Source organism: Lepisma saccharinum, chromosome 6 (genome assembly GCF_977018435.1).
Source record: "Lepisma saccharinum chromosome 6, izLepSacc3.1, whole genome shotgun sequence".
In the NCBI taxonomy this organism is placed as follows: domain Eukaryota; kingdom Metazoa; phylum Arthropoda; class Insecta; order Zygentoma; family Lepismatidae; genus Lepisma; species Lepisma saccharinum.
The window spans coordinates 76,061,409-76,087,846 of record NC_139234.1 but is presented as its reverse complement, the minus strand read 5'-3'; the positions used below and the strand labels follow the sequence as shown (position 1 = coordinate 76,087,846).

General features: G+C 39.1%; 2 protein-coding genes across 2 annotated transcripts in view; one reads left to right on the top strand and one right to left on the bottom strand.

The window, feature by feature from the left end:
- Nucleotides 1-289: 289 nt before the first annotated feature.
- The window catches only part of LOC145988888 (CUE domain-containing protein 1), a 258,232-nt gene continuing 232,083 nt past the window's right edge, over nt 290-26,438 (bottom strand). The window contains exon 9 of the mRNA XM_083124174.1: nt 290-666. The gene's annotated coding sequence lies outside the window, so the exon portion shown is untranslated. The remainder of the gene's footprint in view (nt 667-26,438) is intronic.
- LOC145989115 (uncharacterized) lies at nt 22,590-23,141 on the top strand. Its single transcript, XM_083124410.1, has one exon. The coding sequence runs from the start codon at nt 22,590-22,592 to the stop codon at nt 23,139-23,141; it is 552 nt and encodes a 183-aa protein (XP_082980536.1).

The window sequence follows — 26,438 nt, the reverse complement described above, 5'->3', positions numbered from 1 at the left end:
CGGATGAATTGATTATGTAATGTATTAAAATAATATGTTACATACATACATTACATATCTACATCAATGCAATAAAACTAAAAGAGTGAGATAAAATTAGGTTTTTTTCCCGACTGAACTTTCATCAAGGCATCAAAGCTTTTGCCCCCTAATCAGAGGGTCTGGGCACGCCTATGACCTTTTTATAGAACCTTACCCATCTCTATTAATCTTATTGCAATTCGTTACTTTCAGAAAGTGGAAACAATAACTAATATTGTTACGATTTACTAAAACGACCGTTCACAGATAACAACAACGTGGTCCACTTGCAGGCTATCACGTCGTGCTAGGTCTAAGCTGCATGTTCTAAATTTCGGTGGAAAACATAAGCTATCTGTCCATGAACTCTTCTCCACCTCATTGATCAAAATCTAGACGCTTCCAGTCCGCCACACTTCCTGGCCTCAGGGTGATTCGAGGTCGACAAAATAAACTCTCATCACAACGCCACTTTGGCTTGCATGTCAAAATGTTTACCCTGTTCTTGTTCTAGAATTATTTTCAATTTTTCGGCCACTTCCGGGTTGACTCCATGACTCCATCTTGCCTTTCTGTCCGGCACACTGGCATTCCGCAACATTCCTCGATTTGCCGTGATGACGTAATCCCCAGCACGTAATCTTACTGGAAAGAAAGAAAGAAATGAAATAATGCTTTACATTTATCCCACATTCACGCCATAGACGTTGCACAGGAAGACCCTTCAACTAGACATTTTTCCGTATGTCGAAACATGTTTGTCTGTTCGAGCAAGAAGTCATGAATGCCACTGGTCAAGTCTAACACAACGATCAAGATTTAGCTGATGTGACTAAAAATAAAACAGATTCTTAAGTAATAGGACAGTTTGGGTCGTTACGAATCAATATATAAACTCGTATGATAACCATTATAGCAAATATTTGAGTATTACATTACACAAGGATTATCAATATAAAACATTAATGGTTGGAGACTTTCGACCCAAAAACTACTGAAAGAGGAGTGGGAGATTTGACACACTTCCTGAGCTCATCTGAATTATATTTTTCACCTATTCGAGGTATATTCCAAGTTCTCTTTAAGAATATATGATGTAAAGGAAGGGAGGGATATAAGCCGTCAACTTCACACTGTGTTCAAATATTGTTTCAAGAGACAGAGAAATAATTATACTGGGCGTTGCACTTCAAGATATCCTGCTGTCGGGTGTAACGGTTTGTATTATTTTCTAAAACAACAGCTTTTCATTTTTATTTTGTACAGTCACGGACACTTCTGGGCTGTAATGATCTGCTTGAAAGTCAACAAGAGTGTTACAACCGAGAAGTGCCCGAGACTGCACATTCTAAGTAATTTTTAATACGAAAAATATAGCACGTTTGACAGATGTCTACTCGAGTTTTTCTCCACTTGTAGGCAACATTTTAACAGGATCGTTTAGAAAACTGATCCACCTGACAATTACAACAGCTCTGGTGGCAATGGACTTCATTATCCTCTCTTTAAAATCTTTTGAGTATAGCAGAGGAAGACGGATATTAAGACATGAACGTAACTCGGCAGAAATAAAGAAAGAATGAGAGAGAGAGAGAGAAAGAGAGAGAGAGAGAAAGAGAGAGAGAGAGAGAGAGCACACTTTTCAGGTTTTATCAGTGGTATCTGATAAGCCGTTGACAAGCTGTCACAATGTACAGGATTGCGCACAAAAAAATGAGGCGATGTTGTCAGATGTAAAATGTTCTCAAGCCGTTCTCACTTATGTTGTGTTTGTGTGTGTGTGTGGACTTACACGTGTTTTTGCAGTTATTAACCTAACCTAACTTTTGAGTTTGAGTAAATTGGTATGATTTACTATTTTATTTCTAATTTCTCTCTCTCTCTCTTCTTGTCTAAAGAAAAGAAAACAGTTTTGCTCACAGACTTTAAAGCTATCAAAGTCGCAATGTTCGATCAAAAACTGTGCGCAAAACAGGTCAGTGAGATTTGTGCGCAATCCTGGATCTAAAGTGTGCGCAATTCGGTTGCGGCGATTGAGAGAGGGAAATAAAATAAATGAGAGACCGAGACTCGAGAGAGAAGTAAATCAAATTAAGAGAGGGGGAGAAAAGAATAACAAAAGGGATAGCATAAATGAGAAAACGAGTTACAAAAGAAATGAAAAGGTAGTAAAATATAGTATAATCAATAAGAGAGAGAGAGAGAGTAAGCAGGAAGAAATAGAAGAAATAGATTCTCTCAGACGAAGGAAAGCGAAAGCCAATATATTGCATGTCGCTTGTCACTACAGTGAAAATCTCCCTGTATCCCTTTCTTTCTTTCCTCCGTAACTTTTCTTAGTTTATTACCGTCTCTTATCTTTATCAGTTTATTGCAGTTTCCCATTCTCTATCACTTCACGTTTGTTCTCATTCTTTCTGTCTAATTGTCTCCTTCTTACTTTATCCATGTCACAGGGACAGGGTTTGAGGGACTGTACGATATCCCGGCTTATCTCTGGCACAAAGCCGCACACAGCGGCAGAGAAGAGGGAGTGAGTCAAGTGGGCAGAGCGAAGCATTACACTCTGTTGGGAAGGCTGGTAACTGGCTTCCCCCTCCACACAATCTCGTTGTATCTCACGTGCTCATTGGTGGAGTCGTCTCGCGTCACTACTTGCGCAGAGACTTGTTTCCGTTCGCTTACTCCAGCGATACCGGAGCTCTATAGTGGACGATAAATGGCGTGTCGAAGAGGGGGTTCGTGGGGTCATAGCCCTTTTAAGCCACGCATTCCATTAAAAAAAGAGTGTTTCAAATGTGTAGAAGTCTGCAAAATATAGGACTGACTACTGCCGCACCCCTTTACCTATCCTAACTTTCCATAATTCTGGGCACGCCAAGCCAGTGGCGTATCATGAAAGTCCGAGAAGAAATACAAATCCCAATGAAAAGACCATGTAAAAGAATTTTCCGACAGTTCTTTGTAAGGCCGCCAAATGGCTTTCCTAGTTCGTCAAGAGGGGTGTAATCCCCTTACACTTAATGCATAGCCTTTTGAATAATGATCTAAAAATATTTGCAGATGAATCAGTAGTTCAATTTCCTCTATTGCTGGGGTTCCCAAACTTTTTCGTTTCACGGCGCCCTTAGTGTTTCAAGATTTTTCCGTGGCGCCCAAATCAGAATGTAGGCCTATCTACTAAGACTTGCAATGCTCAGTTAGTGTGGTTATGTTGCTTGCCTTAAGTTAAAAACATTTTACATGCAAAAAATACTAAATAAGCACATATTTGGAAAAATCATGAATTTACAATTGTAATTAATGGGACAGGTGAGCCTGATGTTCACTGCATATCTTCTCAAATCTTGGTATCAAAGAGGACCCAGCCACCCTCATTTCTTGTTTCACGTAGATTTTTGCAGGATATTTGATCTTAATCACAGCAACCGCCGAACATTGGAATATTTCGCGGCGCCCCTTTAAGCCAGACACGACGCTCCAGGTCCAATCAGGGGTTTCGGGGAAATTCCATGAACTACCTAAGGCAACGGCAACCTTTTGCGTAATCTCTCCAACCACGATGGCTACGTGTGTGTGCGCGATTCTTAAATATTGAATCTCTTATCCAAATTCACTTCTTGTGCAAATGTGATCACATTAGAATAGAAAAAGGAAACCTATATTAGCGATAGACTGTATGCACAGCTGTAAAGGCTCATACTTGAAATAAATTATATTCTAATTCTACTCTAGCTGGGTTTTCCTCCGCCTCACCAGTTTCAGGTAGAAACAGTCGCTAGAAGACAAAGGGAAGATTTCTGCCTCTGTCTCCCTTGGCCCCTCGTCCCCCGCTGCAATGGTTGAAATACCGTGGTTTATGGTACCCCTGTCTATCTGCTATAGGAACAGATAGGGGATTGGTTTCCCCTCGATTCCTTTATAAATCTTGTGAAGAACTCAGGGGAGAAATTTCTGCAGTACTTACGTTCTCTGTATTTACATCACAACGTTATACACGTTCTATAATATGTATGTATAATGTGGGATGTAAAAATATAGTTTTATTGTTTATGAAATGGGAACGTATTTTGTGCAGACAAAAATACTTGGAAATGTTATGCTTTTTTTAATATATATATTTTTTAAATATGGAAGATATAACAAATATTTGCTCACGCTCTCTATCGCTCTCGTCTTAGTAGTGTTTTATTTAAATATACTAATCTCTTGGCCTCCAATAAAAAAAAAACGGGTTACCTAAACGGTCATAAATACGGATGTATTTATTTGGGCAAGAGAACACGCGTTCATATTGTTGTTGTTGGTTTGGTATATTTTACTTCGCTTTTCTGCCACATTTAGTTATCGCGGAAATGAGGATGAGTGATGGCATGATGAAATTGATGAAGGGACCTCACAAAGAACATCCATGTCCAGGCCGAGATTCGAACCCATGACGAGCGCGAATTCTTGTTCTTATGTGTTGTACTCTGCAGTGAATAATGAAATAATTTGGAATGAAAAATGTATCCCAGAACTTAAGAAACCAAATTAATATTATTGAAGAAACTGTATTTTCTTACCACTTTATCCCTTTTTAACATATTGAATTTTTGCTACCTCCCATCACTTTTTCTAGCTGTATAGATTTAATCGCGATAAGTAGCTAATAAGTTTATGGAAGTCATGAGGGCCAATCGTGAACAGATAAATCTGGACTCCTGATTTTGCAGTGCCATGCAGATGCACAGGGAAGAAATTATTTGTATTTTTTTGTAGATACAAGAGAAACACTGATGCACAGGCCAGGGTTCAGTAACGACATCGTGAGATGGAGGAATTAGGGAAATCAAGCAATTTTGTTTTAAAGAACCACTAAGAAAAAATGCAATTTGCTTTACGGATACCCACGTATCCGAATGGTTGCCGTTTTTCTCTCGTCTTTGTCGTCGGCAGACGTCCGTGGGGGAGTGGATACCACAGCGCGCTACGACAGTACGGGTTCCGGGTTCGAACCCCGAACTGCGCATGGGTGTTTTTTGTGTGTCCCTTCATCAAATCTTATTTTATTTTCGAAATAGGAGTTACATGTATCTTTTTTAGTAGTCATTCCTCAATATGCTATATTTTCCCGCCTTTGACGTTCTTCTTTTTTTTAGGAATACTAGACCCTAGAAAGGGGGGGGGGGTAACCCACATCAACCTCCCTTGGGCACGTCACTGCTCAAAACCCATACCATAAGGGACATTCACAGCGTTTGCCATCAAGTTTCTAGTTGTTTCTTATAGTTTGGAACAGTAGTGCGTGCGGCTTACATCCAACTATTATACAGGGTGATCAAAAAGAGACGCAACCTTAAGAAGGAAATGTAGTTGATTATTGTTACAACTATATCTCTGCTTCTTAGGTGGTAACAGCGAAAACTGAATTAATTGAGGCTGTAAACTGCATAAACGTCTCCTTTTAATCACCCTGTATATGCAGTGTGCAAAACGCTGCCAACGCAGCGCCGATAAGAGTCGCGAGTGCCGAAAGGAGCTTCTCTCGATTGAAATTGATAAGACGTGTTTGAAAACTGGAGCCGCTGTAGTACAGTCGGTAGGGTGGCCAGAACATGGTGATGATCACGTCGCCTCCCAAAAAGACTGAGATCGAGAATGTGTGGGCCCTACCTCTACTTCCCCTTATGCACCGCCACTGCTGGTAAACCCGTATGAGTGTACGCATCGATACACCTGCAAATTCCACTACTTCCTTCACAGGATGGCCTTTGGCACGCCCAAATGCAATCACCACTTGTTGCCACTCGGAAATGTCTGCTTTGCGCTCCATCTAAAGGCCTAATCATACGGAACAGGATTTGCAGTAGGAATGCCTTAGTTGGAGCTGAAATGGCTGGAAATTGTGGCTGCCGGGCTGGCTGCTACTGGTTTTCGCGACTAGACTGCTACTGGCTTCTCTGCTAGATGCTGTGGAAACAGCCGATCAGAGTTAAAGTTTGGTCATGGAAAGATAGTCTGTGAGTTTGCCGAGGAAAAAGGTTTTTTGTCTGTGCTTTCAGAGTGTTGGTTGTTTTTGTTCGCTCTTCGATTAAACAAAATAACGCTAGAACTAACATCCAGGAAAGAAACTACTTCTCATAAGTCACGTTGTTTTTTTTACATTAACCTCAATCATGCAGTGGATGGAGAATAGAATGTAAAAATGACCGTTACTTCTTAAAGTAACTATTCGGGCGAAGTTACTGTAACTCAGTTTTGCAAAGTAATTTTCAAAATACTGATTGAATCACCTGGCATCATGTCCTGAAACACATTTAGTTCTATCCATTCTTCTTGCTCAGACATTTCGCTGCCTCCCAACCTACAACACTCTCCCAGACGTCCAAAGAACTTTCTCACACCTTTACAACACATCGTCCAAAGGCGAGGCGAATCATGGTAACATTTGTCCAATTCGTTTCCATGGCCGATTGAACTGCTAACATCGTTTCGCAAAAGGATTGTGCGGCATTTCATTGTTGTGGGAGTTACAATGAAGGCGATGGTAACTCAGGTACCTATTTGATGAAAGAAAGAGAAAGACGGGAGGGGGGAGGGAACTACCGCTTATGGGTTTTCGTTTCATATACAAAAAAACACAGAAAAGCGGAAATAAACCAAATCTGTTAATCAATTATTTCGTTTTAACTCTTTCACTATGTAATTTTTCTTTAGCATTTTTATTAAAATCATAACACGATTTATGAAATGATGAAATCTGAAATGCTAATGAGAACACGGACAACCTTCTTTGTAATATATCGATCAGGTTTCAGAAACATGAATTTTTACAATATGTTTGCACGTGTAATTTCCCCCTTTTAAAAGTAGCATGTTTTAATTATACCTCAATACCATCCCGAAGTATGATAATTAATATTTCCCCCTCAAAGTAAAAAAAAAAAAAAAACACTTTCCCTCTCTGAACCTCGTATAGAAATTATAGCAGCCACAGATTAGAAATAGATAGCGGTCGTTTGCTTCGGCCAAGCCCCGAACATATCCGAAGGAGCACCGAGCATTACCGAAGGGATCCCGAGCCTCCCATAAGACGTCACACGCTCGTGCATGATCGGTAATCTTGGGATGGCGCTACCTTATAGACCGTGTTAAAAATGTAAACATAAACATTGGTGAGGGCTTGCCCGGTCCCCCCGGAACTTCCGGTTTAGGCCAGTCCCCGTTGTTGCCAGTGCAGATTCACCGGCATACGAAATAAGAAATGAGCACTTGTTTTCATCAGTTGTGCGACGATAGTCAAGAAAGGTATTTGTTAAAATTCTACTATGAAGGAGTGGACGTCTAGAATCCGTCGGATGATCAACTGCAGAGCAGATTATTAAAATATGACGTGTCTTTGTGGCCGCCAGTTGCATAGCAGTTTCTCATGTACACGCACGACGAACTCAAAACGTACAAAAGTTTAGATATATTCAATTATTTTGTAAATGGAAAAATGAGGGAAAGATAATTCTATAAAACTAGTGATATTATTATATTATAAAGTAAAGTAAAGCTTAAGTGAACCTTTGCCAACAAATCTGCAGAAGTAATGACACATAACAAATGCTAAAGTAAATATATGTGCTTTCAACGTCGCCTTTCCGCCTGAGAGATTTAGGGAAAACCTATGATATGGCATGCCACTTTCACTTGCACGAATATACTTCAAACGACAAGGGAATTTTCAGACTGAAGCGACAAGCGATATCGGGATTTCGCACAGAAGCATGGGATCTAAAGCAAACCATTCACCAGCCACGCTTGCGCAAATAACAGGCCGGGGCAACACAATGCACGGTATTGATAAAACGGCCCAGTTCGAGCGACAAGCGATACCTCCAATTTGTCGTGTCGCTTTAATTCGGAAGGTGTTGTTTATTTTTGAATGTTGGTTTCCAAGAAACACGTATCGCTGCAGATTGAAAGCTTCCTTTCGAACCAATTCATCACGAGAAAATGCACGTGTCGCTTGGACTGGACTGTTGTTTTGTCAGTACCATGCATCGTGTCGCCTCGGTCTGTTGTACTCGTATGCAAGGTGAATTGTTTCCTTTAGAGTAAAGGGGCTGTTGCTTGTCGCTTCGGGGTGTAATCTCCGTGCCACTTAAAAGTGAATCCTCAGTGATCAATGAAATTTTTCGAACCGAAGCGACACGACAAGCTGCACGTGTCGCTCAGATTCCCAATGGCGTGTATTGTGCCGCCTGAGACTTAATTCCCATGAGCGGTAAATGCTTATTTATAGACTAAATGGGCCTCTGTCACTTGTCACTTCGGTATGAACCACTGCTGTCGCGTATCACTTCGGTTTGAAACCTCACTAAGAGGCGTGCTTTTCACCACAACACAATACGCAAATAAACGATCAACATGCTTAACAAAATGCAAGTCGTACAAATACTTTCCGGGTACCAATCCTTTCTTCGTTCTGCTTGTATCAACAGGTTTCGTCTCTCTACGTCCTTCGGAAACCTACCAAGTGATACTTGACTCAATAAATTTGTTCCCGATCGAACTGTGCAACCATATCCCACACAGTTGACACCCAATTTCCTTGTAAAAGAATCTCCACTTTGCCCTTTCATATTAACGTCCATAGCACCTTAAGCATAACCGGATGTTCGAGGGGGACCAGACGAGTGCGCATGCTCCGCAGTAGCTCCGCGTTTAACACCGTCTATATATTAAGGGCCGGTTGCATCATCGCCACTCAAACTGCCACTTTACAAAGTGCTGGATAACGACAGGCGGGAGATTTAGGCGGCGGTGGGTTGCACCAAGCATTTTTATCCTCCGCCTTGTAAGGTGGAACTTTCTCCTGCTTGCCGTACGACCTGGCAACAGAAACTGGAGAAAGTTGTGTTTTCGATTGTGTTTTGTTTGTTTATTACGTGCTATTGTCTGCTTACGTGCTATTGTCCAAGGTAACTTAATATACTATAAGGTAGCGCCATCCGAAAATTGCCGATCATGCACGAGCGCATGACGTCATGTGGGAGGATCGGTTATGCTCGGTGCCCCTTCGGTTATGTTCGTTCGGGGCTTGGCCGAAGCAAACGGCCACTATAATTTATATGAAAGTTTCAGAGAGGGAAAGTGTTTCATTACTTTGAGGGGTAAATATTAATACTTCGGGCTGGTATTGAGGTATTCCTTTAATGATTAGTAACATAATTAAAACATGCTACTTTTAAAAGAGGGAAAATTGCACATGCAAACGTATTGTAAAAATTCATGTTTCTGAAACCTGATCGATATATTACAAAGGTTGTCCGTGTTCTCATTAGAATTTCAGATTTCATCATTTCGTAAATCGCATTATGATTTTAATAAGAAACGTTGCATGCTAAAGAAGAATTGAATAGTGAAAGAGTTACAAAGAAAGAATTGATTGACATATTTGGTTTATTTTTGCTTTTCTGTCTTTTTTTAAATATGAAAGTAAAACCCATAAGAGGATCTCTTTCTTTGTTTCCACAAGCCGGCCTCCTTGGCGTAGTGGTTAGCACATCGAACTTCAACGCCAGAGGTTTGGGTTCGAATCCTGGCTTGGGCATGAATGTTTGTGAGTGTTCATTCATCATTTCATCCTTCATCCCTATCTTCGCAAATTAGCCAAAAGTGACACAAGATGCGAAGTAAATTAAGCAAATTAATCAATCAATATTTGTTTTCACATATACTATCACATTTACTAAATTCTCAATTTTCTCATTAAGGACAAATCAATGTCTTACCCGATTGGATTCGAATCCGGGACCCCTGGCGTCGAAGCGCGATGTGCTAACCACTACGCCAAGGAGATCGACAGAGGCCGCCGAGGTACTACGGGCCTCACAGAACGTCACAGGAGTACTATCGGATTATAAATCATGGATATTAGAGTTTGGATAATAAATAAATAAATTATATAATATATAATCTATATATAAAAAAAACACTCGTTCTTTATTTATAGAATCTCAAAGAGAGCTATAGTTTGCCAAACTAAAAAATAATCCTATTTTGTTCTCACGATGGTAAAAATAGAAGGCATAATCAAAAATAAATTGGTAACTATAGATTGACACAGAATTGAATAAGCCTGAATTTTGATGTAACTCGTTTTTATGTGGTTCTACTGATTAACTTTTATTTGGAGTCCAAACTTGAATATCCGTAATTTTTAATCCGATAGTAGTCCGGTATAATCTATTTACAACATTTAACACAACGCAGTACAAAAGCCTAATATTTAGTTTTCTGACTGAATAGTTCCTTCTTATTCATTCAGAACGTTGCAATCATTTCCAGGAACATTTCAAATTTTACATAACATCAGAAAGTATTAAAATTATACTGATATACTTAAAATCCAATCTTTACCATTCTCCATAATGTAACTTTATTTTTGAACTTATCAAGTGAAAGAGGCAATATACAATCTAGATAAAATTTTACTCTGCATTTGAAACTTACTCTAAATTCGAAAGAATTCCCAACCTTCTTCATATATTTATTTACTGTACAATAATTTACGTACGGATCAAAGTTCCACATGCAAAAATTTTTTGGAAAGTTTTATGTGGAGGAAGAATGATGAAATAGTTTGTAAGATAGTAGTTTCAGACTTTGAAAACGCAATTCCAGTTTGTAATTTGCAGATATTTTAAATTTCTCTGGTTCAAATTTGGCTGCAAGTTATCGTTGCCATAGTTCTAAAAAGTATTTTTTCGTATTAAGAACTTTACATACAAACGCATACAGAAGACGAGACAAAGTGTACAAGTACTAATTTAACTAAGTTAACCTACTCGAAATACTTGATGAGTACTAGGAACATCAAACTTAAATGTCTTAACCTACTAATTCAAGCCTATAGAAATAGATTTATGATCACACGGTAAATGAAACGCTTTGAGAATATCGATGAAAATATCTTAGTTTAATTAAACAATAAAGGAGAAAGTTACATGAACTCACAATGATTGACCGTGCAAGTGTACGAATCATTATTCGTTAAAGGACTTTGTCCGCAGATTTTCCATTTTCATTTCCATGTGTGTCTGAGTTGTATAACCGGAAAATATACTCCAAGGCAGATATGCGACACACATTTGTACATTGACGAAGTAACTTGCATTACACTAATCTTAGATCTTGCTCTTTTTGACAGAAATGTACTACAAAGAAATAATGTAACATCCATTGGTTTATATTGAGTACAAGAGTACAAAATTATTCACAATATATTTGTGAAATACCAAAATTGAACGAAGTTCCAAAAATTTCAATGATGGGTGTAATATTCACTCATGCAATATTTACCATCGTGCATACAACGCTATGTAACTCGAATTGAAAATGTACTAAGTGAATTTAATTTCCAATAGCGTGGAAGTTAGCACGCGATCTTCGAAATGCCCATTTCCGACAACGTTGTTCACAATAATGTGAACATACAAATCACAATCAACATCGGTCTGTGTTAAATTAAATTGTTAATAATTATAAATCCGACTTACATAAAATGTACATAACAAATCAGTTAGGCTCACTACGTACTTCGCACTAGTTGAACACATTTTCAAGATATTGATGACTTTTCTTGTGGTACTGTCGGTTATGTTACGTTGTAGATTTTGAACTTCTTTATTCAGTTATATCAGGTTGATAGAGGTTGTTTGTAATCTTTAATTTATTTGCTTCATTATGCAGACGTGTGTTTCTCCTTTGTAAACGATTGAATATGTTTTCCAACAACAAACCATTGCTTGCAGTTTGTGCATATACCTTCGTCTATATATTTTTCTCTTTTCTGGCAGCATAGTCTTAAGCTTGTTTAGGTCACGTCTCCTTATTGCATATCTTTTGTAGCGTACATCTCTGCAAACCTTATCAACACGTCCTACAAGCGAATCATATTGTGAAGATAAGTGTTAAGGAGAACTACACCATTTCCTCGATTATTTGGTACTAAAGTAATTGGGAGTAATTTTAGCGATGGCACTGCAGTTGGCTTCAGCACGTTCTTTGGTGGAAAATACAGAAATTCTACTTTTAGATCTCGCACATAGTCTTCTTCACAATAATTGGCACTGCACACTTGCGTTTTTTACATTTCGTCTACAAGCATGAATCCACTGTTTACTTACGCAATTATCGACTGGAAATCTATGATATCTTATGTCAGTTCCTTTAGTTTTCTAGTTATAGTTTTCATAGCTTGCTACAGCACAATTAGACATGATTGCAGTCTACAAGTACAAAAATACAACAAAAATAAATCGAACGCTACAAAATCAACAACCTGCTTGTTCCGATTTTTGCGACGTGTTAGTAGCTAAATGTACCCCGGACCAAACTTACTGCACATAGCAACGAGCACCGTCAAACCCGATCCTCCCAGATGACGTAATGCATACGTACTTCACATAGCAACGAGCACCCCCTGGCTATTGTCTGCTTGTCAATTCCAAATGCATACTTTTTCAACTGAAATATGTTTAAAAAAACTAAATATTTATTGCAATAAAATGAAACCGCTGATCGAAGTAGGTAATGCATGTGTCGTACTCTCATATAATATCAAATGTATGTTGTATGATACAATATAACCCGTAATCTTTCGAAGTAGTGGGAAGCTTACAAACTTTTCACGTACTCAAATTAACATAATGCAATAAAGAATATTCCTCGCCTTATCTTTCAGTAAGACATACAGTCACTTTTTTAAAAAAATATTAAACACTACTAAACAGTGACCAAAATTTTACGAAGTCGTAACAAATGCAAGTTACATTTATTAAATTTTTAGTGCAAGGCTGACATCTCTGAGTTTGTGTAAATATACGGAATGAGAAGAGCAATCTTCAATTTTGCTCTTACTAATTTATCATTCGTTTCTGTTAATAATTTATCAATCCGTAACCCCTTCTAATGCGAATAGCGAGTATTAGTATTATCAACGTTGACCATCTTATAGGTTTCTTATTTATTTATAATGCAGCTTTTGTGCAAGATTAATATTGAAAGTTGGTTGAGTAATAACGATGCAGATGAAAATTAAATTTGTATTCAAAACAAATTCGGATAGCACAAAAAAATCGTTAATCAAGGGTTCCATGTACAAGGTACATTTTGGGAATTACTATCATCTTAGCACAAAAGGAATAATCAAATAGTAATGTAAAGTACCGTAGTACTATATGTACGCATGTTTTATTCTTATTAAGAAAAAAGAAACTCCAGGCTGAATATACTTTAAGATAGGTAGTTTCGTGCAACGTTATATGCTAGTGCAATGCAAGAACGTATATATATATATATATATATATATATATATATATATAAAAAAACAGTAATATTCACCCGGAAAATATACCTTGTACGTACGTACAATCTGTAGTCCTTTTTAGACGAGCGGATAGGGACAGTATTAGCTATTATATATGTATATAATAGCTTAAATAAACAATTATAATTTGCCAAACCTATTTACATGCTTATTTATGCTATTATATGCCTACGTGGATAGGTTAGGCAGGCCAGGTTTGGTGTTGTTAGCATGCATATATTTCCCAAGGTGCTAATGCTGCCCCTAGCCGCTCGTCTTTTTAGGAGAGTTATTTTGAAAAATCAAATACAAGATCATGTGTATTGCATATGAATGTTTAAAAAAACAGAAAAACTTGAGTGCACGTTTTATGCATTTTCAGGCATGTAGATTCGTGCAAGGTTTTTTACAATGGTGCATTTTCTTTGTATCTACGAAACGTAACACCATTCGGAAATTGTTCCTTGTATATACGTATCAATGCCTTAAAGATACTGCTGTACCTGTCTCTATTATTATTATTCTTTGCCAGTTTTAAAATTAAAGTACAAAATCTCGCACATTGTAATTAAAAATATGTTACTTCGCATAAAACGTTTCCTCTAAGTAGTAAATACCGAAAAAAAAACGTTGGCATTTACGTCTTATGCTCTCCCATGAATATTAGGGTAGGGTTGGTTAGGTTAGGTACAAAACCAGTAGGAAATTGTTCCTTGTACATGCATGTCAACATCGTAAAGATGCTTGTTAACAGTAAACTTTTTTTTTGCCAGTTTTGGAAGTTAACATTCAAAATCACACATGTACAAATATACGTTTCTTAAAAGATTGGTATTACGCCTTATGTACTACTAGGTATGTAGTTCCTTGCAAGGTTATTATTGTAAATGTGTGTGTTTGTAAAAAAAAAACACCACCATTCGGAAATTTTTCCTTGTACATATGTATGAACTGGACGGTAAGAGTAGCTACTGCTAAATATTATACGTGCATTCTTTGCTAGTTGTTATTCGGAAACAACACATTACTTGTTTATTTGCAATGTTACATTCACGCCAATGGCGACGGAAGTGACTCGAATAATATTACACGTGTTTTAATCTTAAAGATTACAAATTACTAGGATTGCGAAAAAGCAACTGATGAATGGTGTACATTTCGTGTATTGTGTTTGGTTGAAAAAATTTGTTACAGCAACGCACATTCATTTATTTGGAACGGCATTTTAATACAATTCTTCAAGTATCAAACCATAGAATAGTGATCAAACGCATTACTTTAACCTGGTTTTATTTTCTGTACCCGCATGCACTCAAATCCTACATACGAAATTACAGTGAAACTGCTAATGCTAATATCAATATAATTACAATATTTTCGGAACACACGAAAATGACCACCTAATATTAATTTCTACACATATATTTATAAACGTTGTTTTATTTATTGCCGTTCCTGGGATAATTAACAAATCCGCCTTTTTTTTTTTTTTTTTTTTTTTTTTTTTTTGCTGTTTTTTGGTAATGCAAAACCTGCAGCAAACTTTCGAATTTACAACAGCTGATCGAGACTTTGCCATTTTATCAACTATAAAAGTGCAAACACAGATTATACTAGGTACTGCTTTTCCATGTTTACCTGGCACTTAACGCGTTAGGCGGAGCCCCGACCGCCACTTACGTTACACGGGACTTTAAGTGCTAGGTAACGTTAGGCGGACATTGAACAACCGCAAAATGGTGTTAAGTGGGAGATAAGACGGTAAGCGGAGATGGTGCAACCGGCCCTAAGTTACCTTGGAAATCAACGATCTCGCATGCAAGATTCAACCGATTCCTAAAGTACAGGGTCGTCCATGAATGCGGAAACACTTGTTTAGGACAAGTGCGCATGGAGAAACACGAATCATATATCATGATACATGAGGAACGGAGGGAACGGCGGTGGAGGCTTTTCAGGATGTTTGTTTATTCCAATGGACATTTCCACTCAATTTTTTTTACAACAATTTTAAAAACTACACCTTGGAAAAATGACCCCTGCAAGTTCTCGCGTTTCTCTGCGTCCAGTTTGCGCTGAAAACACGCCGCCGCCATGTTACTACGTCACTCCTTAGGGAGAGCTCGTTTGTCGTCTGCTTCGAGCGTCCAGTTCCGGATGGGTAGCCCACGGTGAGCGAACACGTGCAGCAGTTTTACAAATTTGTACCGATTTAAATAATGGAAGAAGGAGCGATAGGAGAAAGGAAAGCTATGCTTTGTAATGATCATTCTTCTATGAAATATCCGTTCTGCTCACGTGCAAGATAAATGAAAGGGTTCAGCTGCATGTGTGTTCTCAGGCCATGCGAAAAATATTGCTTATAAAATTGGTTGCTGACCAGACACTCAAAAAAATATTTTCTAAACTTACATTTATCGATATTTACCGTAACCTGTGTAGTGCAAAATAGGAATTTTCACATTCTTCACTTTATTTAACTTTCTTTTCCATAAAGCAATTTCAGTTTGTGTTCCATTTCTGTTGTGCAAATTATGATCAAATATTTTTGTGCAGATAAGAGAAAATACACTGAGAAGATTACATTAGTTGCACAGTACATATCTATACTTAGTTTATGTATAATCATTACAAGGAAATAATGTGTATAACCATGGGCGTATTAAAGGGGGATTCAACGGGTCCAACCCCCCTCTTTTTTTGGTTCACTAAAATTACCAGTTTGTGGCCTCCCCGATGGCGAAGTGGTAGCGTCGTCGCCTTGTAATCAAGGAGTCCCGGGTTCGATACCCGGTGGAGGCACAAGTGGTTCGGATCCCACTTTAAAAACTGTAGGTCCAGTCCCGATTAGCCTAACTGTGCATAAAGTGGACTTAAAACAACATATCAATCAATCAAAATTACCAGTTTCCTTGTTCTATCCGCTTGTTCATAAAAAAATCCTTCGGACTTATTTCATTCTCTTAAATTAGAGACGTATAGGACGGGATACGGATGGGAAGGAAATTTCGTAATTCCACACACCAGATGGGACTGCAGACCAATATCTGCATTTTCCTGATAGTTTCGGAATTTCTGCGATAAGAAACTGCATTGACACTGTCAAATCAGTTATTTTTTCCTCCTCGAATCATATTAAAGAAATTTGGTTCTTAAAAACGTAGTGACACAAGATGAACAGAAAAGTATCAATACTTCGTGACTACAAACACACAACTTTGTCGGGTCCAACATCCCCTCCCCCCATGCTCCCCAACAAGCTTCCGGCCAGCAGTGTCCTGGATTTTCACTTACGAAATAAAGCAACCCTAATCATACCAAAAGTTGATCCATCCCTCCCCCCATGAACTATTTGAACTATATATACGTCCATGTGTATAACAATATCCCATACCATCATGTCCCATACTCAAATGGTACGATATAATTATTTTGAATTTTGTACTGCGAAAAAAGCCGCCTCATCTCGTTACCCTGAACTCATTAATTGGTTGGTTTACAAGTTCATCTTATCGAGACGAGACATGGCAGCCTTGGTCTGTCTCGTCTTTATTTGTAAATGTCTCATTGAGAGTCTCGTCTCAATTTATAAGCATCCGTCTCGGTTTGGGAGGGCAATTCTCGTTCTCGTCTCAAGTCTAGAAAAATATAGAATTAACACGTATGCAAAGGCTTATCATTATAAATACAAAAAAAACCTTCTTTTTATTATTTTTATTTTGACTCCTGATTCGACGGTACAGCCCTCGAAAACTAAATATTATCCTGCTTATATATGCAAACCAAACTGCAGATTCAGAATTACCAGGAATGAACTGGCGTTGTAATTATTATACATAAAATTCATGATTTATCTGAGGAAGTCGCATGTTCCAGGTTTGACTCTCGACCTGGGCATGACTGTTTCCTTGTGAGTGACATTTCATTGAACTGGAAATTGTTACATGGGAGGATGTTTGCTCGAGACTTTGGGAACAGCTAGGGGGATGCTTCTATTGTTAATGTTAGTGTTGCTCACGAGACGAGGCATGTTCCGTCTCGTCTCATAAAAGGAGATGGGACAAGTGAATGATTTCAAAATGAGATGGGACAGAAGAAAAAGTTCGTCTCTTATCATGGCAGCTTGGGCGATACTTAGATTGTGCAGTTGGTGGTAGTGTGTGTGTGGGGGGGGGGGGGGTGCACTCCTGCATCCCGACTTCGAATATTGCTTGTAGTTATTCATCTTCATTGTAGCGATTAGCCAAAAGTGGGAAGAAATGTGATGTTAGAGATGATACATAATAAATTAACCATGCGTTCTCATCGTTGCGGTTAAACAAAGTGAACGGAAAAGCGACGTAAAAGTAGGCTAAATACAAAAATTTGCAATATATATATATATATATATATTAACTGAAGAAAACTGTCATTTACTGCAGGAAATTTAAAAACTCCCCGTACCTTTTTATACCGTATAACCTCTTATATTGTAGAAATTGGCGTGTAAACCAGTGTGTTCTAAAAGCATTATCTTAAAATTTGTGAAGAAAATATTATGACGAAAATAATTGTAATTCCAGAAAAGGCATTCCTATAACATTAAGTTCTTGCCAGTCAGAACTAACCTATGTATTCGCAATGAACAAGGCTGTTCACGTGTTCAGCCATTGACTGTTACAAGCAGGCACGTATCCAGGAATTCCTTTCGGGGGGGGGCTCAACACCAATTTCTTAAGGGGTATAGTAAGAACCTCACAATTGTGTGTTTAAGACCAGAGGTGGCAATTGGGTTCCAAAACGGGGGTGGGGGGGGGGTGCGGAGGGCGTTGCAAGGAAAGTTTACTTTCTCTTGGTAGCCTAGGCTCAACATTAAGAGGTCATAATGTTGAGGCAAAAAAATAAATAAAAAATGGGGAACAACTCTCTCTTAAATCGTTGCCACTGTAAGGCTGTCATTTTAATCAGAACGTGAAATCGGAACATTTTTTACCACTCGACTCCTCTGTTTCCATGCATTTATATTGTGTGCCGGAACCATCTCAGTATGTGGGTTTGTCCATTTCATCTCATCAGACATAAAAACATCTATGGTGTCTTTGAGTGTTTTTACGAAGCTGTTACACATGCACGGGATGGACAATCCACTCGACAACGCGAGATTCAAATTGTGGGCTGCGAACTGGATGCAGACAGCTCTTGAATATTTCTCTCTGATTCGAGCCTGAACACCACTAACGTGTCTTGTCCTCCCATGTTTGCAGCTCTTATAAAAGCCGAAACCCACCAAATTGTTCAGATTCAGGCCTTAGCACTCACAAGTGTTCAAAAATGCCTGTCACAGCTTCCTCTGTCTTGTCATATATCGGCACAAAACAAAGGAAGTCTTCTCGAATACAGGTGGATCACGAAACAATTAATGCACAGTGAAAACCCTTCCGTTCCCAACACATCTAATGTTTCGTCTCCCAGTATGATGAAATGCTTACTCATTTATCTCCAGTGACGTGCCCAAGGGAGGTTTGGTGAGGTAATAACCCCATTTGACCCAGTATTCCCCCTCTCCCTTCCGAAAATCCTGGGCACGCCTCTCTTCATCTCGGACATTTTTTAAAATCAACTCACCAGATTCGTAATCAGCGACCCCATAAACCCCCGAGTAACGATTATTGTCACGATTTTTCAATTCTGTCTCGAGTTTTGATAGATGACCACCTTTTTCGAATTTTATCCCACAGTGCGTAGCGACACAAAAGGCCGCACAAACCTAATTTCGATTTGTGAAATCCTCAGGCGACAAGGTATGAAATCTCCCTTATTAGGCCACTGTCATTGTCACCTCGAAGTAGTAGCTCTTGTTGACCACAGAAAAAATTATCCTCAACCGGTGATAATGCTCCTCAGTTTTCTTCTCTCTCCTATATTTTCTGTGCTTGTTCACTATACAGGCAACACCTTACGATTTGATATACACAGGACATGTACTATGTAGAAATTTTAACGAAAAATCGGTTGAAGTCAAGGATGGCTAGGTGGCTCAGTTGGTAGAGCCCTGATTTGGGTCCTGGTAGAGCCTGCAATTTCCACCTAAAATGTCTACATATGCAACATCTTCTTGCTTTCTCTTCTCGACATTCATAAAATTTTCGGCTGTCTCTTTATGGTAGTTAAGTGTTTGAATGTGTTTCGAACCCAGTAGGCTTAAACAAAAGTATTTTTATACCATGAAATTCTCGGACTGCATATACGAAATTTAGTTCTGGCAAAACTAAATCATCACTCAAAACTTTGCTTTTCAGTTGATCTATGCAGTTTATTTCTGTTTTAATAAACCACTCCAATATCCGGTACTGCTGAAATATTCACTTTAGAGAGAGACCTTGGATCTCTTCGGCGCTCGAACCGAACTTGCACTACACTGAGGCCCCGGAAATTCTGCTGTCGTCAATGTCTTCATTTTCGAATCACTATATCTTATAAAGCAATCAGAGGATGCTGACTGATCTGATCACCAACGACTGTATGAATTGTCACACTTACCTCTGAAATCTCAATAACCGATTCTTTGTACAGATCAACCGAAAAATTGAATCTGCGTATTTATATCCTCATTATATTCTAGAACGTTCCGCAGATAAAACGATTCGTTAATATCGCCAGTAGTTGACTCCTTCTCTCATTCAAGAACGTACCCCCTCCCGCCTTCCAGAGATTAGAAATTACAACGAATCGCCCTAAGTGTGGCGCTACCTTTGTTGTGCATCTTCCAAATGCTGACAAGTATCTACATAGTGCTCAAGTACGCTGCGAGAACACCGAAAGCACAAGAAAAGTGTACGTGCAATATTATCAACAACAGGGTTATAGAACATTCTCCGTTTTGCCTCGATAATTGTCTATCTCCTTAAATCATCGTCACATTATTCAAAAAGCCAAAAACCTGATTTTATCTAGTTTAATATAAAAAAAAAATCCTGGGGGGGGAGGGCTCGAGCCACCTCAGCCCCAGCTTGGATACGTGCTATTAACAATGGGCCCGTTCCGAAAGTCGCAGGAGTTTAACGCGTTAAACGAGTTATGGTAACTCGCCGTTCCATAAGTGCTTCCCTGCGTTTCGTGAGTTTCATTATGCTGTCCCAAAAGTCGCATTCCGTGCGTTTCGTGCAAAAACGAGATTCACCAAACGCACGGGCCAGGAGGCTGGTTTGTTCCGTGCAAATCGTATGCTCCTTGAAGACAAAGCGCGTGCTGATGGATTCAAACTCTACTAGTTCGGAAAATGTATTATAATTTTAACAGATAGCGATATGAAGCAACATACACAAGACGAGTATGCCTTGACCGTTCTTAGAATGTGATTAAAATGAGTAACAGTGGCCATAATAGAGTTTATTTTTGCCGTAAGGACATTCCTTCCGCTGACGCCATTCGGAATCTTTCTCTAAACAAAACGCTGCGCCTGCGCTTTCGCCTAGTGTGTCCCATAAGTCTGTAAAATAACTGGTTTCACCAGATTCACGAGCCCAGTTATTTTCGTTGAATGCGTTCGTTTCGTTAAGACTTTCGGAAAGCACCCAATAACAGGGTTATAGAACATTCTCCATCTTGTCTCGATAATTATTTCTCCCAAATTATCATCACATTATTCAAGAAGAAAAAAATCCTAGTTTTATCTAGCTTAAACAGAAAAAAATCCTGAAGGGGGCTCGAGCCTCCTGATTCCCACCTTGGATACGTGCTATTGACAATAATAGGGTTATAGAACACTCTCCGTTTTGTCTCGATAATTATTTCTCTCAGATTTATAAATTTATTATCTTCACATTATTCAAGACGCCAAAAATCTAATTTTATCTAGTGTAAATTGAAAAATTTTCTGAGGGAGGGGGGGACTCGAGCCATTAACTATAACAGGGGTATAAAACATGCTCTGTCTTGCCTCGATAATTATTTCTCTCCTTACATTATTTTCACATTATTTAAGAAGCCAAAAACCTAATTTTATCTAACGTAAACTGAAAAATTTCCTGGGTAGAGGGTCTAGCCCCCTGTGCCCCATCTTGGATACGTGCTATTATCAATAACAGGGTTACGGAATATTCTCTGTCTTGCCTCGATAATTATTTCTCTCCTTCAATTATTGTCACATTATTTTATTTCACACCACAAGAAATCAAAAACCTCTTTTTATCTAGTGTAAACCTAAAACTTTCGGGGGGGGCTCGAGCCCCCTAAGCCCCCCCTCTGGATACGTGCCTGGTTACAAGGTTTGCTTTGTCACCCTAATGGGAAAACTCTCTACCGAGTGGCTGAATTATGGTAAATACTACTATACTGCTAGGGCATAATTCATCTCCAAGAAATGGATCACACATTTTTGCACTGGAAGTTGTAAGATACTCGTTTTACACAGTAACAAGTGAATTTGCTGTCGATTCCGCGACTCATGCTAAGTTGACGGGACGAGCAGAAGCCCCGCCTACACGCATTTCTAAGTGATGACGTCTGAGGACCTCCTGTCTGTGGAGAGGACGTTTTCAAATCCGTAACGTAGTAGGTGAATTTCAGCGGAGTTTGAAGGCGTGTTTCTCGAGAACCGAAACAAATATCGCCGAGATATTTTGCACGTCTCATGTTTGTGTCATTATCTGTAAAATGAATGGATTTAAAACGTTTTTCATGTCAAAGTGGAAATGTCCATTCGCGAACCGAATCACTACTTTGGCGCTGGTGTCGCTACCAATATGGCTGATGATCATGGGATACAAATGACAATGTTTGCTTACGATTGTCAATACAACGCTCAGAACAGACTCAGGATTTTTTTCAGAGGGGGGGGGGGCAGACCCAAAGGCGAATTTTCATAAATTATAAATTTTCTCTCATATTATACACTGTATATATATAGACGTACCCAGGATTTTTTTGAGGGGTCCAAGCCCGAAACCGTGGATGTCTGTAAAGTCATGGTGCACTTTTGACCGGTCACAGGAAAGCAACAAAACAAGATAGAAATGTGAAATCTTCACCAAATAAGAGGAAAACTCTCCAAGTTTCCGTACTATGATGCGCAAGCGTGTGCGTACACGGGAGAGCTACCTAAGGAGCCCTAAAAAATCTGTGCGTGCGTGTGCTCGACAAATACACCTAAGCAAGATTACAGTTCATAAGGTGTGGTTACAAATTGCAGCTGTTGCACGCTATCAAACCGGCGGATAGATACACACGATTCGCGTTTGCTACAGATATGCTTCATAAGATCGACAATGATGAACGATTTCTGCAGAAGATTGTGTTTAGCGATGAGGCGACATTCCATGTCTGTGGACATGTTCATCGCCATAACGTCCGAATATGGGCTGCTGAAAATCCTCGTGCCTACGTTGAGTACGAGCGTAACACCCCTAAAGTGAACGTGTGGTGTGGCCTGATGCATGGTAAAGTGATAGGCCCATTTTACTTTGCGGAGCAGACTGTGACGGCAAACAACTACCTTGACATGTTGGAAATGTATGCAGTGCCACAATTTCCAGAAGGTGTCATCTTTCAACATGACGGCGCGCCTCCACACTACGCCAACATTGTTCGTGAGTTTCTGGATACAACGTTCCCCCAGCTGTGGATAGGCAGGGGTTCTGTCCAGGCATGGCCACCACGATCCCCAGATCTGACGCCCTTAGACTTTTACTTGTGGGGTTATGTGAAGCAACATGTGTACACTGAACATATCAACGACGTTAATCATTTTAAAACAGATAATCACACACGTTATTCACTCTGTTACACCAGACGTCCTTAACCGTGTGTGGGAAGAACTTGAGTATCGTTTAGATGTGTGTCGGGCAACAAATGGAGGCCACATCGAACTGCACTGAATAGGTAAGAAACTTGGAGAGTTTTCCTTTTATTTGGTGAAGATTTCACATTTATATCTTGTTTTGTTGCTTTCCTGTGACCGGTCAAAAGTGCACCACGACTTTACGGACACACTGTATATATTATTGCCATGAAATATATGTCAATTATTAAATAATTAATTAATATGATTAAACATGTATAAATAAATTAATTTGGTACATTTATAAACTAGTAAATTAATTCCTTTAACAACTGGTTCAAAATGTCGAGAAATTAGACAATAGGTGAAATGTTTTTAATAAGTGTTAGATTTTATTTAATTATTGCTTTATATAAATAATGGTCAATAAAATTTCATACTTTTATTGTGGTATGTTTCTATAATGGTGTAAATATGTTAATGGTCTCTCGAAAGGAAATATTTCCTTATCAGAGCTGTAGCTAGAGATTTCAGCGCCCAGGACGAGAATAGATTTTCGCACCCCTTGCACCGAATTTGCACACACCCCCTGCCTAGATGAGACTGGCATACTTAGACAATGAAGAAATTTTATGTACGTAATCTTTTCCGTTGAATCCGATGAAAATAAAACTTAGCATTCAAGAAATGTGGCAAATAAAAGGACAGTCGGTTGTGCATCCTAGCTCACCCTCATTCAAGCAGTGTGTGGTATTGTTAACATCTGCAAATTCGATTGAAAATTAAAGATCTGATATACGTAACTAGGTGGAGGGGCTACAATACGAGAACACATTAGTTTCTAATTTTAATTAGAATTTCTAATTTCTGTGTTCCAGGGGCCTAGGGTGACTATAATGACAACCAACCCCCTTCGCAGATACGGCCCCGTTCCTCACTAGTCCATTTTGACATAATTATAAAATCTTATCTGTGACCAGTGGCGGCGATTGGGTTCCAAAAATAGGGGGCAAGGTGCAAAACTGGGGGAGGGGGGTAAGGACAGTTTTTCAGTTCAATTTATCTTGGTAGATAAAGTTTAGCATAGTGCGGGAGCGAAAGTGGCAAAAAGGGGGGGGGGGTATGTGTTTCTGATATTATTCTTGATGTATGAAGTCAAAACTAATTGCTTATTTTTATTGTTCTTACTTGTCGAGTGTCAAACAACTGTTTTTGACTCATAAAAAGTTCAGACAATTTTAAAAATGTACACAGTATTCTACAGAAAGTTCTACATAACCAGTACAATGTCTGTAGTGGCGCAAGAGTTCTTCTTCCCTTATAGCAAGTCGGGACATGAATTTTAAAAAAATGACTGTCCCGACTAAATCGGAACGTCTGATAGCCTTGCATCAATGGTTATAGAACTAAAATAGCCTATATTGCAGACTGCAGACCTCTAAAACCTGCTTCTCTCCAGAAACAAACCTATTCATTTGTGCAAGGACAAAATCGAAATTCATGCAAAATTTGAAAAACCATCAACGTAATTTTTGTAGGTTTTTTTACATTCAAATTAATTTTTTTTATGGTTCGAGGGGGGGGGGGGCATGCCTCCCCCCCTGGGTACGAGCCTGGCTCAGAATGCAGGAAATTTTGAATTTGAGGAATGTTTTCGTATTCTTTTTTCGTTTGGGCCTCCCCGTTGGTGTAGTGGCAACGTCGTCGCCTTGTAATCAAGGGGTCCCAGGTTCGATACCCGGTGGAGGCACACAGCCCCGCCTCCCCCGACACTACCGTCAGCCTCTCTGACATAGGTGATAGTATTTTCTGTAAATTGTTTACAGTGAAGAGTGAAAATGTAGACAGCAGATATTATTTTGCTCTCAACTTAGTGAAGGATAAATTCACAGAACATGAACAGCAACTATTACATTCGTTCATCTTGTTTATGAGCATGAGCAGAAGTCTGAGTGGTGGAAAGTATTTAGAAGATTCTCTAGACTTTAGAAAGTTCTTTCATAGGATAGCTTATTTATCTGTACTTTCACTGTCAGTTGCGATCTCCTCTTTAGACAGAAATCTGTGACTTTGACGACATCATCCACATTCCTTCCACATCTGCATCAAAGGGCAACAGTTTTTGAATCGAAGGGGTGTTTTATTGCTTCGGCTGGGGGTAGGTACTATGATTAAATATTGTGAATTTTTTCTTGTATTATATAAATATCTGTATCATCAAAAGTAGTATGGAGTGTGTAGTAAAGGATGATGTCGGTAGCAGCCAATTAAGACTTTAAGAGATGTTTTAGAAGATATAGAAAGAAAAAAAAACTGTAGTATTTGTATGATATTTCTATATTAACTTAATGCTCCCCCCACATAATTTACCTTCATTAAATACTGTTAAACTTTTAATAAGTGGAGTTCGTTTACAAAGACCCTGATCATAGGTGTGAGCAGATGCGCAGACCCTATGATTAAGGGGGGCCAAAGCCTTGAAAGTACAGTCGGGAAAGAAAAAACTAATTTAATCTCACTGTTTTAGTTTTATTACGAGGCTTGTCCGGAAAGTAAAGATACAAACCAAAAATAAGATATAAAATAAATGTATTGCTCGCAACTAAAGTTACACTTGATACACTGATACAGAGGCTATTTCTCCACATAAGTGCCACCATTGTCCAAACATATGTTCAGAAGCGGAACAAGTTTTTGTATACCTGAATCGTAGAAATCCACCGCCTGCATCTGGAAGCAAGCTGTGACTGACTTCTTCCATCGTCGTCGGCAAAGTGTTTTCCACCAAGATTTTTCTTGAAGTACAGGAACAGGTGGTAGTCGCTGGGTGCAAGGTCGGGGCTGTATGGCGGATGGTGAAGGACCTCCCATTGAAACTGTGCAAGCAGATCCTTGGTGACATTCGCTGCATGGGGGTGGGCGTTGTCATGAATAAAGCGGATTCCACTTGATAACATGCCTCTCCGTTTGTTTTGAATTGCACGTCGAAGATGTTTCAAAGTCTGGCAGTAGGTTTCAGCATTAATCGTTCTTCCAGGCGGCATGAATTCCACCAGCAGGATGCTGTGGCGATCCCAGAAAACGGTTTCCATGAGCTTGCGGGTTGAAATTGACATTTTGAATTTTTTGGCTTTTGGAGAACGGGTATGGTGCCACTGCAGTGACTGCTGCTTGGATTCAGGCATATGGTGGAACACCCATGTTTCATCACCTGTCACAATGGAGTCCAGGAATGCATCTCCCTCTTCTGCGTAGCGAGTAAGAAAGTTCAGTGCATATCCCAGTCGTTTGATTTTGTGTTCGCCAGTCAAATGTTTT

Excerpts from the sequence above, each read along its gene's own strand:
- LOC145989115 (XM_083124410.1), top strand. The coding sequence starts at position 22,590 with ATGCTTCATAAGATCGACAATGATGAACGATTTCTGCAGAAGATTGTG.